Source organism: Podarcis bocagei, assembly GCF_964188305.1.
Source record: "Podarcis bocagei genome assembly, chromosome: 7".
Classification (NCBI taxonomy): Eukaryota; Metazoa; Chordata; class Lepidosauria; order Squamata; family Lacertidae; genus Podarcis; species Podarcis bocagei.
Genome location: NC_138132.1, coordinates 89,711,659 through 89,731,364, shown reverse-complemented (window position 1 = coordinate 89,731,364; position 19,706 = coordinate 89,711,659). Strand labels below are relative to the sequence as shown.

The following is a 19,706-nucleotide window of genomic DNA, read 5'->3' as shown; positions in this document are numbered from 1 at the left end:
CAGAATCATAATGTAGGCAATGTATAGAAACATGCCACAAATTAGGTAGAGTGAGGCAGCTGCCTCAGGTGGCAGATGCTGGGGGGTGGCCGTGAGGTGTCAGAAGACAGAGCTGTCCATGCCAAATGCCCGACCACCCTACGCTCCCTTAAGCAAGCCTGCCGCACTCGGGGGAGGACACTGCCCTGTCAATGGTGCCCGTCCAATCAGCTTTTTGGTCTATGGAATAGGGAGAGGTGCCATCTTGTCCTTCACCTCAGCCAGGAAAATGGTTTTCATGGAGTTGCATGCCCATCCGAAAACAGAGGCATTGAGGCAGTGATGAACAATTTGTTTCGTTCATTGTCTCAAAAAGAAAAATGCAAAGTGTAACTTTTCCAAGGTGTCAAGCTGATCCTCTCATTTCCAATCTTCTTTCTTCCTGTTTGCAGATCGTAGCCCTGTCCGGAGTCCAGCTGCAGGCGCCAGCTTTCATCGTTCGTCAGAAGATCTCAGAATGAGGCAGAGCGCAAGTTATGGGCGATTACGTGAGTTTCCTTCCAGTTCTTCCTGTCACAGAATGGCGGCAGAGAACTCAGCAGGCAGGGAACAACTTACTGTGGCAACCCCATGTCCTGGCACTTGGGGGAAGGCCCTGGCATCCTTGTCGTGATACACTTCTGCACAGGTGCATGTCACTGTAGTACCAGAATAGCAGGATGATGGAGGAAAGCCATGATTTCTGGTGCTGAGCATGGGGCCAGGCGCAGTGAATTTCCTTCAGTTAACCACAGCTGTTGTGATGTTTGAAACACCTTTCACTTGGTCAGAATAGCAGCAGCTGCTGGGGAACCACAAAAGTGGAGTCCACAGGCTTGTAAATTGTACAGGCTTATATGGAGGCATTTCCTTGACTGAGCTTTACTAGTACATATAAATTAAGTCACATAACTAGCAGAGGTTACAGTTAGATAACTAGGCCTTATCAGGCAGAGCAAAAGTAGCATCTCAGGTGCAGAGAGGAAGAGCAGGGCCATAAAACTCATCAGCAAATTCCTTCACACATCTTCAAAGACCACTTTTTCCTTTCTTTCAATATCCCCTCCTCAACATGGTTTTGACCCTTTCTTTTTAATGCCTGTATATTGTAAGCTATCTATCTATAAGTTTTCTGCCACATATGCAAATTGGTGGTAACAATGAATGTGTTGCAGAAAATGTGGTTGGAGGTCTTCTTGGGCTATGAAGGGATTGTATGAATATACTCAGCACCCCAAATCAATCTTCATTTAATAGCCTGCCCTGAGTCTATCTAGTTTGAGAAACTTTGTGGTGGTATACTCAGGGTTGGGTTGTAGCAGCTTCTTGGTGAAGAAATCACATCAAGGACAGACAACATAAAAGTCTGAATCTCTAGACAGAATTTCCAGAATCTCAGCTCTCAATTTTTTTAATAAATAAATAAATTATATTTTATCATATATGGGTGCATAATGTGTTTACTCCTTTAGGCCATGCACAAAGCAGAAGCATGAACGACATCACAGATACACCAAGCACAGATCAGGTAGGAAATCCCAAACACTAAAATCTTTTCTTTTAGGTTCCCAAGCCCCAGGACCAAATGTCAGCCACGAATGTAGTCACTGGCTTCCCAAAACGAAAACCAGTTGCAATGTGTGTTCCTTGTCACAATAAAACAAACTTGAAATTGTTTTCAGAACTTCTCATTGCTGTGCAGGATGTTCCTCTTGTGAAGAATTCATTACAGTGGTCTTCACATGTCTTAAACATTAATGTCTTAAAATTAACATTTTAATTTTGATGTTGTATTTTATTTTTGTTTTTAAGTTGTAATCATTCATCTTGTTTTTATTATTGCTTGTAAGCCTCTCTGAGCCCGGCCTTGGCTGGGGAGGGCGGGGTATAAATTATTATTATTATTATTATTATTATTATTATTATTATTATTATATGTGAATCCATTTGTTTCCAAAGTAGAGGTGTCTTGTTGTCCATGGTAAGGACCGGCTCCACTGTGCAGCAGCAGCAGCAGCAGCAGGGCCAAGTGGCCTGCTTTCAACAGCATCAGAAGGATGGCAGGAGGAGGGAACAGGTTAAAGCAGGAACCTCTTTCTGAAAGGTGCAACAAAACAAGTTCAAATTTAAAGATGAATCTGTGAAATTTGCACTTTCTGAAACAGTGAGAAAACCAAAACGCAGTCATCCTTTAAAATTTGCACTTATTCAAATTTTGTATGTGCAATTCTCCAATCAATTGGTCTGTTCAAAAATGAATATATTAGGGGAATGTGTGCATGAAAGTTAAAATATTTAGAAAAATAATGTACAAAACTGCATCATATTAAGAAAATTGCTTGCAAAAATGCATTTTAGTCAAAACTGCCAACAAAAATATTATTGGGATAAATTTGCACCAAAATGCTCATGAATTTTCATGAAAATTAAATAATAATAATAATCGCAAGTTGCTGCAGAAATCTGGATAACATAATTTATGATTTGGAAAAATAGGAACTGAGAGAACCAGAACTGACAGATTCCCTCCCCCCCCATCCCTTTTCATCCTAATGGGGAGGGGGGATTTGGAGTCCACTTTTGAGCACCATGTCCATTGCATTGGGAGTGGTGGCGGTGGCAGCTTGAGCATTCAGTAGGAAGTACTGGCAGCTGGCAGGGCTAGTGACAGGAGTTTGTGAAAGGAATGGATGTTCTGAGGAATGTAAATTCAAATGACATTTCTTTCAGAAGCTACCTCCAACATTGCTCCGATGAAAATAGGGACGTCCTGTTCTATTATTGTGGTTGTTGTTGTTATCATACCTCACCCTTCTGATTGGGTTCCTCCAGTCACTCTGGGCAACTTCCAACATACTGCATTTTTTTGCTCTATAAGACTCACTTTTTCCCTCCTAAAAGGTAAGGGGAAATGTGTGTGTGTGTGTGTGTGTGTGTGTGTGTGTGTCTTATGGAGCGAATGCAGGCTGCGCAGCTGTCCCAGAAGCCAGAACAGCAAGAGGGATAGCTGCTTTCACTGCGCAGCGATCCCTCTTGCTGTTCTGGCTTCTGAAATTCAGAATATTTTTTTGTTTTGTTTTCCTCCTCCAAAAACTAGGTACGTCTTGTAGTCTGGTGTGTCTTATAGAGCGAAAAATACGTTATATAAAAACATTAAAAAACACTAAACATTTTTTAAAAAAAACCTTCCTATACAGGGCTTTGACAGAAATTCAGTAGGGGCAGCATGAAAAAGCTTTGCCTGAGAATCATAGAATTTTAAAATTGGAAGGGACCACGAGGGTCATCTAGTCCAACCCCCTGGGATGCCGGATTATTTTTGCCCAACATGAGGCTTGAACCCACAACCATGAATTAAGAGTCTCATGTTCTACCAACTGAGCTATCCCACACAACTAATGCCAAATTCTGTCAAAGGCACTGGCGGCAGGGGGCAGAAATACTGCTTTGGGGTCACCTCCAAAGTTCTGCGCAGTAAGGATTTGTTTTGACACAAAGGGAAGGGCTGTAGCAGCACATCTGTAGCAAAGCACCTGTTTTGCATGATGCAGAAGGTCCTAAATTCCGTCCATGGCATCTCTAGGTGTGGCTGAGAGAGATCCATCAGAAATCCTGGAGAGGCTCTGCTAGTGAACTCCAGGCGATCGCTCTGACTCGGTATCTGGCAGCTTCTGAATGCAAGTTCATGTCTCCTGCTTGAAAAGTGGGTGTGGGGAGGGTTAACCTGAAGGCATGCAAAGTATTTTGCTCCCAAAAGAACACTGGTCTTAATCAGCCTAGTAGGGCCACTACAAAGGGACTTTTACATGAAGTTTTACATGAAGCTTAGAGGTTGCTCCTAACTCCTGCTCTCTGCTTATTCCAAAAGCTTTGTTGGCTTTTTTTCCATTATGGATTTAAAAGATTAGTAAAAAGGGGGGTGGCAGCAGTGGGTAGGAGGGAGAGCTTTCTGCCTTACTCACATGCCTCTCCTCATGCCAGCATATAGATTATAATAAACCTCAGCCTGAAGTTTATTGAGCCTTTTTAGGCTAATAATAATGAAACAGCCAGAAAAGGACAAGAAGAGTCTTGGGCATGGATCTGTTAAATGAGGTTTCTATCCTCCACTACATCCATATCTTGCTCTTCTGCTGCAATGGCTTCAATGTTTGCAAAGAAGAAAGAATTCCACAAAGGTGTTTTATCAAAAGCTGAATTCTCCTTCCTACAGAAGTAATAAGATCAAAGAAGTGCTCTCCTTCTTTGTATCTCCTCACCCTTCGTGGAGGGGGGATTCCTGGATCCCAAGATCCAAGTTGGGAGAGAACCCCAGTGGAGCTTTAAAATCACAAAATATGCATCCAAGTGTGGAAATCTAGGCTGTTAGACCTTTAAAATATGCTCCTTCAAGTTCCTTCCAAAGTTTCCCTGTTTCCCCAGCATAGGAAAAAGATCACATGTATGGTAAATTTAAAATGGTTTACTTACTAACTCTCCAAAGGTCAGGTTTATGTGCTTTTCCATACAGCATTCAGAAAAAGTTGCACAGGCAGTAAAACTTAGCTTGCTTAGAAAGTGGTAAAAGTTCCTAAACTATTGGTATAGGAACTCAAGAGAGGCTGGCTATGGAGGAGTTCCATATGACCAGAGATTATGCCACTGTGCATTGGGTGAGGTAGAATCCACAGAGCACATTTTATTGAGCTGTCCCTTCTACAACGATTTAAGACAGTATCTTATAACTCCATACTTACCCCAGCTCGGTTCCCGACAAAGAGGAAAGCAGACAGCATATCTGCTAAATAAGTCTTCTGGGAAAACAACCTTGTCAGTGGCTAAATTTCTTTTCCTGGCACTCAAGTGTCGGAAACGTATAACTGAATGCTTTGATGTGGGTTATCTGTGAGAGGTCTAGTTCTGTGGCCCTACCTTACTTATGTATCCCCTATGATGTTATAGTTTATAATTATTGTGTAATGTTTTAATTCTGACTATCGGTCGAATAAAGAATTTGATGATGATGAAGAGAGGCTGGTTAACGCCATGTGGCTGGCAGGAGCAGCTCAGAACTCCTCACACACCAAAGTTCACATGTATACTGTGAGAACAAAGGCTTGATTACCTAGTTCCTCCCAAGGTAAGGGGAAGTGGTCATAGCCTGGCAGGAGAGCTTACTCTTATGGTATTAATGCCTCCATTCATTAATTAGACTTAAGCATGTTGGTTATATGATGTTTACTTTTTATGTTTATGTTTACATTTTATGTTTACTTATGGGATATGTGATCAAGATGATGAACTTAGCATAGCATTGCGGTTTAGAGTACAAGCTATGAGAACTTGTAAGACACTGAATCATGTTACTCAGCTATGAGCTCACTTAGTAGCCCTACTTAATAATAATAATAATAATAATAATAATAATAATAATAATAATAATAAATTTTATTTATATCCCGCCCTCCCCAGCCGAAGCCGGGCTCAGGGTGGCTAACAACAATCAAATAATCAAACAATCAAATAATCCAACATTCTAAAAACATTTCATTATAAAAATTAATTAAAAGCAAATTAATGCCAACCGTTAAGCAACATTCCGTGCAGGTTGCCAGAGGAGGGAGTCAGGCTGGGCCCTGACCAAAGGCCTGGTGGAACAACTCTGTCTTGCAGGCCCTGCGGAAAGATGTCAGGTCCCGCAGGGCCCTAGTCTCTTGTGACAGAGTCTCTTAAGATGCCAGTTCTCACTTATCACATCTGACCTCCTGACTGCTGAGTTGCTGCTGCTTACGGGGAAGGAGAAGAGGAAGTGGGAGATGGCCGGGAGGCTGGTACCATCAGAGTCAATCCAGCACTCCTGCCAATGCCTTTGCACTTCCCCCTCTTGTTCTTTGTAAGCAGCAGTGACTCATCTGTTTGGATGGATGTCCCCAACACACCACCCGCTGCTGGCTGGAAGAGACCCTCGTCTGGAATCCTGGTGAGCGGCTGTCAGTCAGTGTTGGCAGTGTTGAGTTAGATGGATCAATATAAGGCCGTTTTCTTGTTCCTAAAATATGAATATACTGTGATGTTCTGTGGTGGGCATATGGGGAGGACTTAGCAAGGGAAGTGGTGGGTGCTTATACTGTCAAGTTCTGGCACTCTGGATTAATTTCATACTCTTCAGGCACAGTCCACAGGGATGTTCTACCACTGAAGCCCCACTGGATTTAATGACAGCACAGTAGAACTTCCCAATGAACCACTAAAATGGATTTAAGTCTGCCTATACCAATATGGCAGCCTCCAGAATTTTGAACTACAACTCCCATCAGCCCTAGCCAGTACAGCATTGCTCCCCTAAGCACCCACATCTTATGATTTTGCTGGCTGGGGCTGATGGGAGTTGTAGTCAGGTCAGGCCAATTTAGGATAATTATTGCAATGACACTACAGCCACACGGTCTACCTTCAGTAAGGATGGATCTGTCATTGTCACTGTTCTATTTCCAGGTTTTCCAATCTTAAATTCAGTTCTCCACATTTTGCAGCAATTTGTGAATTTATTTATTTTTAAACACTCATGACAATTGATCAGCATTTTACTGCAAATGTCTTCTAATAAACAGTTTCATATGCAGTTTTGACTAAAATATGCATTTTTGCAAGCAATTTTCCAAATATAACACATTTTTGTATGTTATTTTCACGATATCTTCATGTTTGTGCATACTTTCCCATAATATGTGCATTTGTCTCTGTTAAATATGATTTCATTTGACAATATTTATAGTTTCTTTTTTGTTTTCCTTTTAAAAAAAATATTTTTATTAACAATTTTAACAATAAGAACAACAAACAGAAACTGTAAACACCAAAACTGGATTTCCCATAGTAGTAACATAGTACATACACAGTAACCAATTTGGTGTTAAGCCAATTTAACATGCAAAATCAAAATATGTGCATTTTTGTAAACATTTTTTGGTTGAAGAACTGAATTGCACAGTTTTGATAAGTGTGAATTTCAAGTGACAGCTGTTTTTCAGTTTACACATTGTTTCAGAAGGTGTGGATTTGATAGGTTCAGCTTTAAATTCATGCTGAATCAAATTTCTTCTCCATCCCCAACATTCGGTAAAACTACCGAGAATCAAAACTAAGATGGCTGGAACCCAGTCTCCAGCAACATTAAATAATTACAAAGCTAGGCTTTCAAGAGGTACAGCTACCAAACAGATTAAAATTAAGTAAATTGGCATAATGGCTAATAAATAAAAATACTCTCAATAGAGGATGTACTAACCACATCACTGAGCGACTTTAGCATTTGTCGAGGGCAGCATTTACTGCTGTAGAATCTGAGGGGTGAATAATATGGAACTGGGTAAACACTGAGGGTAGTACCTGGAGGTAGCCGTCTGCCTCTGCCAGTTACCCAGTCCCAGCTGGGGGGGGGGGCGTAGCCAGGAGAGAGTTGGCCAGGTAAGGGGAGAGATCGACCAGCCCACACAACAGTGGGCGAAACTTACCTGGGAGTTCTCAGTCGGCTTCAGAGCTTCTCCCACCCTGCCCTCCCTCAGTTAAGCCTTCTTTTTCAGGTTGACCTCTTCTCCACAGGTGCACAGGCGCTGCTACGTTACGGTTGCTGTTGAAGGGCCAGAAATGAATTTTCCTGCATTGGCAGGTTTTGCCTTCCCCATAGCAAAACCTCACAACTTTGGCGGTTTCAGGCCTTGGGCGGAATCCTTTAGTCTATCTTCCCTAAATTGGGGGTGGCGGTGATCTCAGAGTTCCCCGTTAAAGGGGTTGTTTTGAGGGGAGGCATTGGCCTTCCGCTGTTAAGTTGTAATGAGGGGTGGGCTCTCTGCTTGAACAGACGTTCTCCAGAGCCAACCCAATCCCCACACATTCTGAATAACCCTGATGTTCCCCAGATCCCTGGCCGGGGACTGGGAGGGATAAACGCCCAATGCCTGAGCTAAGGTCTCCCTACATCTGAAGTCAGTGGCGTAGCGTGGGTTGTCAGCACCCGGGGCAAGTAATTTGCGCCCCCTAACCCGTGGATTTTAACACTCGAGTGCGAGCGCGCCCCCCCAGATGTTGCGCCCGGCCCCCCTGCACCCTCCCACGCTACGCCACTGGGGCTGGGGGCGAGCGAAGGAGCGAAGGACCCCCCCCCAAGGGCTCAGCAGGGATTTATTAAATTTATTATTTGCGGAGCCCCCGCGGGCCGAGGCAGCTGAAGCCCCCTCCCCTCGGGTGCCTCCCCGCCCCCTCCTCTCCTTGGGCTGTAGGTGGAGCTCCAGATCCGGGCTTGGCGAGCGCCTCTCCTCCTCCCGGCCGGGTCCAGGGGCTTCCAGCCGTGCTCCGTCCTCGCCCCCCCCCCCCGCGGCTGAGAGCCGGAGCCAGCGGCGCCCCCTTCTGCCAGGAGATCCTCGCCCGCCCGCCGGCTTCCTCTCGGAGGGTTTTGGGGAGCACAGGGCGCGGCGAGGCCCCTCGGAGCTCTCCTCCCTCCCAGTCAGCAGAAGTAGCCGCCACCTGTGGCTGGGCCGAGGGGATGGCGGCGGCGGCGGGGTGCGGAGGCTGCCTGTGCCCGGCCAGGCGTCGGTGGCGGCGTCGGCGCTGCTGCAGCGGCTGCTCCTCCTGCGAGCAGTGAGTGGAGCGCAGCCGCAGCAGCGGCGGGGGGCGCGCGCGCTAGGGCGCAAGGCTGGCGGCGCCGGGGGGGGAGCCCGGCGGAGGAAGGAATTTGTCCCTTCCCTCTGGACTTGCGCCCCCCCAGATGTTGCACCCGGTGCGGCCGGCACCCCTGGCACCCCCCACGCTACGCCACTGTCTGAAGTTTTAATTAAGTGGCCAAATTTTAATCCCATAACACGTTGCCTTGAGTCATTATTCCACGCATGTGTCGCCCAGGGTCAGAGGGGTCTCCGCCTGTCCGCTCAAATGGAAATTACCACAGATCCAACTGCAGCCACATTGTGAGTGTTAAGAGTCCCAGGCGGATTCTAAGTGATGTGTTTCCCCAGCTGGCAGGGAGTTTGCTCTTGCTTTGACTCAGGCAGAAAGAGACAAACCGAAAGAAGGGCATCACTGATTGTTATGTACTGATGTTCTCACCCTGGGCCAGCAGGGGGATACTGTAGATAGTTATGCAAATGAAGGATCGAAAGTGATATTCAGTGATTGGATAGTTTGTATGCAAATGAAGGATCGAAAAGTGGCGTTCTGTGATTGGATAGTTTTAGAAAGTTGCAACAGTTACAATTGTTCTGGAGCTCTATATAAGCAGGCTGACTGAGCTCCTCAAGCAGTTCTGTTCCAGCTTACAAATAAAGAGCTGCTTTGGAAGAATCGCTGTGTCGTCTAATATGTTCGCCCACAACTTAACACTGATCTTTAGAGAAATGCTTTTGTTTTTTCTCCCAGCTCAAAAACAAATTCATTAAGAAGATCCCCAAAGATGCTGAGGCCTCCAATGTCCTTGTGGGAGAAGTGGACTTCCTGGACAAGCCGTTTGTAGCGTTTGTCCGGCTCATTCAGTCGACCATGCTGGGTGGAGTGACAGAAGTGCCTGTCCCAACGAGGTAGGTAGCTGATTAAAAGGAGGATTGTGGCCCTGCCCCCACCCAGCCCTACACAAAATCAAAGGCTGGGGGAGAGGGTGGCTGAAAGCAAGGCCTTCAGAAGGAACGCCTTCTGCCCCTGAATATGTCTGCCATTTGGACACCATCCCATGAAAGTACACGCTTTTGCTGGGATTCGTTTTGATGAGCATTCTCAACTCTGCTTCCATTTTTCTTAATTTTATTTTGCTACATGTATATTTATCTCCGCTTTCTGTCATCACTGCACCCAAAGCAGCAAATACACAGTTTGCAGGCAGCCATCCAACTGTACACTGACCAAGCCCAGACCTGCTAAATATTTGCATTTAGCAGAAAAACGACCCATCAGGAGCTACTGGTTTTATTTCCCAAAACTATAGGCACAGATAATTTTTTCTGTGCTATTGAATTAAATCTCAGGTAATTGATGCAGCTACAAGCAATAGTAATTTCTGCATGATGTGACTGTAACTGGCCCATTGTATGTACAAAACATCAAGGTAATGTTTCTAAGTACAGTGGTACCTCGCAAGACGAATGCCTCGCAAGACGGAAAACCCACAAGACGAAAGGGTTTTCTGTTTTGGAGGCGCTTTGCAAGACGAATTTCCCTATGGGCTTGCTTCGCAAGAAGAAAGCCCATAGGGAAATCTCCGGGGACCTCTTTTAAATGCTGGTGGTGGGGAGCAAAGCCTTTCCCCCCCTCCGGCCTTCAGAAGAGGTCCAGGAAGGCCGGCGGGGGCCGAAAGGCTTTGCTCCCCACCGCCAGCATTTTAAAAGCAGTCTGGGATAGCAGGGAAGCGCTTCCCGCTATCGCGGACGGCTTTTGAAGGCAGGCGGGGGGGAGCAAAGACTTTCGCCCCCCCGCCCGCCTTCAGAAGAGGTCCAGGACCTCTTCTGAAGGCGGGCGGGGGGCGAAAGTCTTTGCTCCCCCCTGCCTGCCTTCCCGGGAGAGCGGAGAAAGGCAGCACGTTTCTTCGCTGTCCCGGACAGGCGGGCGGGGGGCGAAAGTCTTTGTCCCCCCTGCCTGCCTTCCCAGGGGCTTTTACATTGCCCCGGACAGCGGAGAAGTCCTCCGCTGTCCCGGGCGATTTTAAAATGCCGCCCGCCAGCATTTTAAGATCGCCCCGGACAGCGGAGAAGTCCTCCGCTGTCCCGGGGTTTTTTAAAATGCTGGGGGTGGGAAGAAAAGCCCTTGTCCCATCCCCCCAGCCTTCAGAAGATGTCGGGGGACAGACTGTCCCTGGACCTGGTCTGAAGGCGGTTTCCATAGGAATGCATTAATTGATTTTCAATGCATTCCTATGGGAAACCGTGCATCGCAAGACGAAAAACTCGCAAGAAGAAAAAACTTGCGGAACGAATTAATTTTGTCTTGCGAGGCACCACTGTACATCTAGACAGCAATAGTGAAATTAGCCTGCATTATAGTCCCATTTTGGCAGAGCAAATCTGTCTGAACAATACACCCAAGGAGTTCAAGATGTTTTAATTCATTAGGAGAAGTCTGGGATAGAAGCCTCAAAAGGGAGCAATAGATAGAAACTGTTTTGCCTAGTACAGCCTTCCTTGATTTGGTGCCCTCCAATTCTCATCAGCCGCAGCTGATCAGCCCCAGTCCTAAACAGCATGTTGGGAGACACTGAAGTAGCCTAACTGTCATTTAAGCTGGGAGCAGCACAGTGAGATGGCTTGCATATCATCATTCATGCTTCATGAGTTTGTTTCTTTCCCCCCTCTTTAAACCAGATTCCTCTTTATCCTCCTGGGTCCCACTGGAAAGGCAAAATCCTACAATGAAATTGGCAGAGCCATCGCCACCCTCATGGTAGATGATGTAAGTGCATTTTCAATGTCTTCGTAGATGCCTCTTCTCCATGGGCGGAGCCAAGGGGGGCAGCTGCCCCCTCATCAAGTAAATCAATAAAAATACTTAACTAACTGAGGTTCTGCCCTCCTAGAAAAAAACATTAAGCCTGCCCCCGTAACAAAATCCTGGCTGCTCTGATATTTTATTGAGGATGCCATGCAATAGCATAACCCAGGGTCAGCATTACAAAAGGCATATTCTGTACCTTGTGCAGAAAGGTGGTAAACACGTAGCCAACTCTGCAATGGAACTGAACCAAAGGGTTCAACTAAGTCAGTGAAGGATTTTTGCTTGCATGACACCTCCCTCCTCCAGTGCCCTTCCCAGATCTGCTCCAGAAGGTTGGGGGGGAACCCTAGCACAGATCTGGAGAGCACACCGGTAGAGGGGGGGGGAGAGTTCCATTACGCAAGTGGAGACTGGTTAACACATAAGAAATGAGGCTCAGAGTTATGTACTGAAGTTCTCACCCTGGGCCAGCAGGGGGATACTGTAGATAGTTTTTACTCAGGTCCACATATGCAAATAAGGGATCGAAAGTGACGTTCAGTGATTGGATAGTTACAGAAAGTTGTTACAGTTACGTGGTACTGGAGCTCTATATAAGCAGGCTGGCTGAACCCTTCAGTTCAGTTCTGTTCTGGCCTGTGAATAAACAAGAGCTGTTTGAAGAATTGCTGTGTCGTCTGATATGTTCACCCACAACTTAACACTCTCCATTGTATTCCACTGCATTTTCTCGGGTAGTGACTTGTCCAGATAATTCCTGTTTTCACTTTTACTTCCAGCTGTTCAGTGATGTCGCCTACAAAGCTAGAGACAGAGATGACCTGATAGCTGGAATAGATGAGTTTCTGGACGAGGTCATCGTTCTGCCGCCTGGAGAGTGGGACCCAAACATTAGAATAGAGCCACCCAAGAAAGTGCCGTCTGCCGAGAAGAGGTAAAGGGAGGACTCTTTTCAGCAGAAGTCCTGATGAAAGAACCTCAGAGGAACAAAGGCTTGCAGGCTGGGCTAAGCGGTGTTGTGCTTCAGGCACCAGGTTTCCTAACACTTTGCTATTTCTCTCTTCCACCAGAAAATCTGTGTTTTCCCTGAGTGAGGCTGGACAAATGAATGGCACGGCCGGAGGAGCCGGAGGCGGAGGGGGCGGAGGGGGCGGTGGTGGGGGAGGCAGCGAAGATGACGAGATGCCAGCAGTGCACGAGATTGGGGAGGAGCTTATCTGGACTGGAAGGTAAGCAAAACATTCTGGACTCCGTGAGCAGAAAGAGAATCTGTTTAGGGACTGAGGGAAAGCGCTAAACACAACCCTAAAGCTGGAGGTATTTTCACCCATGGTACAGAGCTCCTGAGATCATGGACCAAACTAAATAATGTGGCAGCAAATATATGTATTTAAACCCAGACCTACTGCAAATGTGTAGAACAGGGTGTTTCCCCCCAAAAAAATAATAATAATAGTCCTTTCTGCAATCTGCCATCTAAGCTGGGCTCTCAACTCTTAGTCCCTAGCCGGGTTCACCTCCATCATCCCAGCCTAACCAGAGCAGGAGCCTTCGGGAGCAGGCTGCAGGTTGCCCTCCAACCCCCTGCTTTCTATAGGATTGAGCTTCAGCTGGAGGCCCAGCTCCACCCGTATCTGGGCAGGGATAGCCTAACTTCTGTTGTCTGTGCTCTGGTAACCTCAAGGTTAGATTATTGCAATGTGTTCTACACGAGGCTGCTTCTGAAGATGGTTCAGAAACTTCATCTAGGTTGCTGACTGGGACAAGACGGTTTGAATATATTACACCGGTCCTGGCCTGACTGCACTGGCTGCCAAATACATTTTGGGCCCAATTCAAAGTGCTGGCTTTGACTTATAAAACCCCAAAGAGCTCAAGACCACAATACCTCAAGGACCACCTCTCTCCATAAGGGCTCCTGGTTTGTTTTTGTTTTTTAAGTATTTTGTGTTCTCATTTTGTACTTTTATGTTGATGACGATGGTAGCTAGCTAGCTAGCTAGATAGATAGATGATAGATAGATAGATAGATGATAGATAGATAGATAGATAGATAGATAGATAGATAGATAGATAGATGATAGATAGATAGATAGATAGATAGATAGATAGATAGATGATAGAAGATAGATAGATGATAGAGATAGATAGATAGATAGATAGATAGATAGATAGATAGATAGATGATAGATAGATGATAGATAGATAGATAGATAGATAGATAGATAGATAGATAGATAGATAGATGATAGATAGATACAGGTTTAAATGTATGAACTCACTGCCATCCAGTAGCGGCTGGTGGGGTGGTGGTGCGGCAAGGGTTGTGTGACGGTGTGGAGCTATTTGGTACCAAGAGGGGGAAAGGCAAGAGAATAGGAAGCTCAACCCAAGCGCAGTGGCAGGAGCTTCAGATTGGTTGCCTCGCCTGTGCCTCTCTGGTACAAGCAGGGAATCACAGCATTGGGAAGCCAGGTCGTCATTCATGCCCCACCAACCACTCCTGCAGCTATTATGTCTAGTCTGGCCTTGTGTTGCTCCAGAAAACACCTTATGTTTCAATACTGCACAACCTACACTCAAAAATTCTAACAGCCATGTGAAGCTAGCCTCTTGTTCTTTTGCATCACCTGGGATTTGTGTACGTGGGAGAAGCATGCAAAAGGTAAACTGCGCTGCTGATGGAGAACGAGCACAGCAGGACTCCCAGGGGCTGGGGCAGGGATAGTGACAGAGGGCATTCCAGCAGGGTGAATGTTATGTTAGTTTTCCTGATTATAATGCTAGCTTTTCCATTTTCTAATATTCCTTTCACACTGCAGTACCTGTTGTGTTTTGGACCTGTAGCTTTTGGACTGATGTACTGACAAGCTGCACTAAATTCCCCCCTGAAAACTGTATGGCAGGATACCACCCCAAATTTCATCACTTTACTCCCTCGATTTTCAGAGTTAATGGAGTTATAAACAGCTTTGTTTTTGTTTTGTTTTTTCTGGAAGCAATTAACATGAAAAAGAGCACTAAACTTCCACAGTATTCTGCTAGATTTCTGGAAATGGCTTTTACGTCATGTGAAAGCTCAAATATAATGCGGAAATTAACCGTTGGGGAAACAGAATGAACTGTTGTGTGAAGGTAGCCACAGTGTTGTGCTGGCCAGTGTCTTCCCCCTATGGCCAGCAGTAGTAGAATACACAGGGCAACACTGAAAATCTAGCCAGAGTTATTTGATTTGCAGAATATGTTCTAGTCACAGAAGTTGACTTTTGTGGAAACGTATTTTTTTAAAAAATTATTTATTGTTTATTTATTTACTCAGTTGTTATTAGTAGTAGTAGTAGTAGTAGTATTTGCATTTGTAGCCCACTTTTCCTCCAAGGAGCTCAAGGTGGCGTATATTGTTTTCCCCTTCCTTATCAAACCCCCACAACACCCCTGTGAGGTAGGTTAGGCTGAGAGGGCGTGACTGGCCCAAGGTCGCACCCAGTGAGCTTCATGGCTGAGGGGGGATTCCAGCCCTGCTCTCCCTCAGTGGCTCTTGTGTGCTTTCCTCTGGTGCAGAGTGCGCCCAGCTTCTCCTGTTCCCTTTCCAGGTTCTGTGGTGGCCTATTTTTGGATATCAAGAGGAAGCTGCCCTGGTTTCCCAGTGACTTCTATGAGGGCTTTCACATCCAGTCCATCTCTGCCATCCTTTTCATCTACCTTGGCTGCATCACAAATGCCATCACGTTTGGCGGGCTGCTGGGGGATGCGACAGAAAACTACCAGGCAAGTCTGGGCCAAAACGGAGGCTTCAGGAACAGGCAGTGCTCCCTAGGAATGGGTAGATAAGCCGATTCATGGTCCAGGCTAAGTTATGAATGTGTTTGTTCTTAGAAACCATTCCATCCTGTACGAAAATACATAAACAAATGCTTAAATGCATATCTGTGGGACCGAAGCTGTCCATATTTAGGTGGGAGTGCATCTGAGTGCACCTGGGCTCATCTTCCATCTCCAAATGTGGGCATGTAGGACAAAGCATTGCAGGTGAGTGAAGAACCATCAGCACAGACATGAATCTGCAGGCTGCCCGTGGTCCCAGAGCCCCACCCTGTTATCCGCAGGTACCTGGAACCCAGGCACTCTTGAACATGTGGCAATGATTGTTGTGGTGTTGTTTTGCACCCAAACAGTGTCATTTTTGACAGCGCTTAAAATGGCACCTATTGACATTTAGCTGTTTTCCTCCCACCAGGGAGTCATGGAGAGCTTTCTTGGCACAGCAATGGCAGGGGCCGTCTTCTGCTTCTTTGCTGGGCAGCCCCTCATTATCCTGAGCAGCACAGGACCCATCCTGATCTTTGAAAAACTTCTCTACGATTTCAGCAAGTAAGTGAAATCATTCCTAACAGGATCAATTTACAGAAGTAAGCTTGCTTCGTTCTATTGCATTTGGCTAACCCTACTCTGGAGTTTAGGATTGTTCGATTCTGTTCTGCTGCTAATTTATGTTTTCACTGTCATTCTGTTTTAAGTGCTGTGTTTTGATTTGTGTTGGAAATGACTGCAGTGAAAAGGGCTCTGCAAAATGTATGAATAAACAAGGGTTGCATCCAACATGACAGATGCAGAGTTTCACTCCCTGGGCACTCTCAAAATCTGCTCCTGATGTTCATCCAACTCCCTCAGGGTGTTTGTGGGAGAACCAGCCTCATATATCCAACATGCTTCAGTCTAATTAATGCACGAAGGGTTTGATACCATAGAGTAAGCCTTTCTTCTCCCCCAGTCCACCTAAGAAGCTCAGCATGTGAAGAGGTCTGAGCTGTTGCACAGTTTTCACAAGCCTCTCCTGACTTCCTGTATAGATAGTTTAGGGACTTTTACCACTTTGTAAATAAGTTTTCCTGTGCATCTCTTCTGACTGATGTATGGAAAAGCACATAAACCTGACCATTGGAGAGTTTGTAAGTAAACAATTTTTAACTTCCCAACTGTGTACTGGGCAGAGAGGGAAAGAAACAAACCTTTTAAGAAAACATTTTGCAAGAAATTTTTTAAGGGGACATTTTGGAACTCACTTGGAGGGGCACATATTTTAAAGGTCTAACAGCCTATATTTCCGCATTTTACTTTGCTGCAGATTTTGTGATTTTATTAAATCTCTGCTGGGGTTGCCTCACCAAAGTGTACTGCCCCAGACTTGGGTCTTGTCATGCAGGAATTCTCCTTTCTATATGTTTCTTTGCATCAGCAGTTGAGGGGGCTGCAGAGAGGAAGGAAGGCTCCATTGTACCAGTGGGAGCCTCCTGGGCTAGTGGACGAGCAGCCTCGCAGGACCCTAAATAAATAAAATACTAGATGAATTATGGCAACATCATTCACGTGTTCTTCTTGCGTTTCCTTATAAGGATCAAATGTCTTATGAGTATTACTTAAAACAACCCGTGACTTCATTTCATTTCCAATTTCAGAGGCAATGGCATTGACTACATGGAGTTTCGCCTCTGGATCGGCTTGCACTCTGCTCTCCAGTGCCTTATCCTGGTGGCTACAGATGCCAGCTTCATTATAAAATACATCACACGGTTCACTGAGGAAGGGTTCTCCACTCTCATTAGCTTCATCTTCATCTACGACGCCATCAAGAAGATGATTGGAGCCTTCAAGTACTACCCCATCAATGCAGGCTTCAAGCCAGACTACGTGACAATGTATAAGTGCGAGTGCATTGCTCCAGACCCAGGTGAGTACAAGTCTTGCATCCTCCTGATGCAATCCTGGTGTGCGTTCCTTGCTGCCATCCATTGTTTGAACCACAGTTCTGTGTTGATACCCTGTGCCTGAAGGAAATGAGTCCTGCAAAAGGTTTCTGATGTATCCTTGCAAAGACTGGTTTGAGATAGCAGAGGCATCTCTGGCTGCCCCTCTTCATTGGGGCTTGTTCTGCATGATGTTGTAATGTGCTCAGGCCAGTGACCAGGAGCATTGTGCATAGAGGTGGCATCAGGGTGCACCGTGTGGGAGGCATCGTATGTTGAGGCAAGCGGGTGAAAACTGGCATGCAAGAAGTCTCCATGTGTTCAAGTTAAATTGGTGGCTGGTGTACTAAATAATTTAACCAGCATTTTAACAAAATGCTATTTAAGAGCCAATGACCCCGGGGTCTGTCAGTCATAGTCAAGGCCAGCCCAAGTCATTTTGCTGCCTGTGGCAGAGACCATGCACAGAAGCTGACTGGACTGGCAACTGAATCTTACTTCAATATTATCAATGTTCCTTCCATGTGAGATTTTAAAGCTGATGGGTCACAAAGAGGCTTGCATGCATACTGAAAGATCAAGGGACACTCATGGTATATGGTGTTGTATACAGAATTCAAATTCCTGGGGTTTTTCCAGCTTTCTGGATTTTTGTAATGTAAGCTTGGAGTCCTTATGGCTGTGAAGTTGAGCTTGAAAATGTGTGAAGTTCCAGAAAGGGAAAGAGCAGTGACATCGAGCAGAGTAGTTGCCCCTCAGTAAAAATACATCCCAGCAAAAGATATTACAAAAAATAGGAAAATATCAGCAAATTTGCCTAATTCATCTGAGATGCATAAGTTGCCGTTTCTTTGGTGCTGAATTTGAGATACCTTCACACAGAGTTGAGTCTGGATTTATTTGCACATTCAGTTAGCAAGCTCTCTCTGAGATACTCCCAAGGAGAAGAACTCTTATTTTTTATATAAGCAGATTGAAACAAAACAAAAATTGAGTTCATGTTATTGTAACCCATCTCTGATTTATGTGGTAGATGAATTCATGAGCTTCTTTAACACTGATTACTTTTATTTTAAACTGACAAACTTAACTAATGACCAAAGAACTCCGCTTCTACAAATGATGAATAAAAGATGAAAACCCAGTTACTTTCATTTTGTAATACTCAGTGAGAGTTACAGAAGAAAAAATCCCCTTAGGTCCCACCCTGTGTCCACCACAAACCATTCCTCTTAAAAGAACACCACCAGTCTCTCATTGGTTGGTCTTGGGGTTCTACTGAAATTTAAAAATTTTATGTGGCACCCATGATCTAGATATATCTCCACTTATAATATTGACATTTGAAAAGTTTTCCTGAATGTCTATAAAGTGTTTGATACTACAACTGCAAGAAGAGAGCATCTTAGTTGCAGGACCAGGCGTCGGGCTCCCCATACCCCAACCCATGCAAATAAGAAACCAATAAGACTGGCTTTAGGTCAAAACAGGCCACACCCTTATTGAATACAGATGAAAGAGGTTTGGCTTGGGCACGGGGCAATCTAAATACTTCTGGCCCACCTGCTGGAAGTGATGTGTGGTCAATCCAGGCAGGGGTTCCTAAGATTTACATCAAATAGGGTGACCCCCGCAGGGACTGCCGTCTGGGGCTAGGACCCTGTCCTTGATAGGTGGCAGGGGCTTATGCCCCCACTGCCTATCAGGAAGGGCACTGCAGGTTCCAGTTCCCTCGTTGGGGCCGCAGTGAAGCCTCCACTGTCCTGCAATGCCACCACACCAAGAGGGGTGAGCGGACTTACAAGACAATTTAATATCTCATCAGGGAAAAAGAAACCAAATTCTTTTTTTCCAGAGCCATGATGTACTCTTCTCTGACAGTGGCTGTATTGTAGAAGGCTATTTATTTATTTATTTATTTATTTAGTTAGTTAGTTAGTTAGTTAGTTAGTTAGTTAGTTAGTCAATTTGTTAACAGACCATCAGCATGAGCTCCCAGGATGCAGTTTTAAAAAACAGCATGGAAATTCTTCAGCATTTTAATGTGATTTTCTCCTAATAAACACACTTTTGTCTGCACTTTTGACTAACAAACACATTTTTTGCAAACAGCTTCTCCTGATAAAATGCACTTTTGTAATTCTCACTAATATATTCATTTTTATACACATATCCCCCTATTGTGTGCATTTTTGTAAACACTGTCTGGTTGGAGAACTGTCTTGCAAAATTCATGTAAGTGTGAATTTTGATGGACAGCTATGTTTCGGTTCTTATATTGTTTTGGAAAGTGCAAATTTGATAGATTCAGCTGAATTGAGTTTCTCCCTCATCCCCACTCCTGGGGGGCAGCTGCCCATTTGAGCTGCACCAAAACTTGCCATTTCTCAAGTATATATTTGCTCAAAAAGTGCAAAACTTACCTTTATTATATTGAAGGGCAACAGAAAACGTTAACTCTCAGAAGAAGTGGTATTTGGAACAAAATAAATGGAA

General features: G+C 45.1%; 1 protein-coding gene and 1 long non-coding RNA gene across 5 annotated transcripts in view; one reads left to right on the top strand and one right to left on the bottom strand.

The window, feature by feature from the left end:
• Nucleotides 1-19,706, top strand: part of SLC4A5 (solute carrier family 4 member 5) — an 84,237-nt gene that overhangs the window by 38,455 nt on the left and 26,076 nt on the right. For all 3 annotated transcript variants that reach the window (XM_081200918.1, XM_081200920.1, XM_081200919.1), the window contains 9 exons: nt 432-527; nt 1,491-1,546; nt 9,409-9,566; nt 11,337-11,424; nt 12,246-12,400; nt 12,537-12,695; nt 15,060-15,234; nt 15,704-15,837; nt 16,923-17,194. In XM_081200918.1, coding sequence (XP_081057044.1) covers nt 432-527; nt 1,491-1,546; nt 9,409-9,566; nt 11,337-11,424; nt 12,246-12,400; nt 12,537-12,695; nt 15,060-15,234; nt 15,704-15,837; nt 16,923-17,194 — 1,293 coding nt within the window. The remainder of the gene's footprint in view (nt 1-431; nt 528-1,490; nt 1,547-9,408; nt 9,567-11,336; nt 11,425-12,245; nt 12,401-12,536; nt 12,696-15,059; nt 15,235-15,703; nt 15,838-16,922; nt 17,195-19,706) is intronic.
• LOC308590811 lies at nt 1,985-4,597 on the bottom strand. Of its 2 annotated transcripts, none has more exons than XR_014009911.1 (3): nt 4,489-4,597; nt 3,552-3,710; nt 1,985-2,115 (listed from the first exon to the last, which is right to left on the bottom strand). It is a non-coding gene; the product is annotated as an uncharacterized lncRNA (long non-coding RNA). The 2 variants fall into 2 exon arrangements; XR_014009912.1 differs by having other exon boundaries at nt 3,552-3,713; nt 4,489-4,591.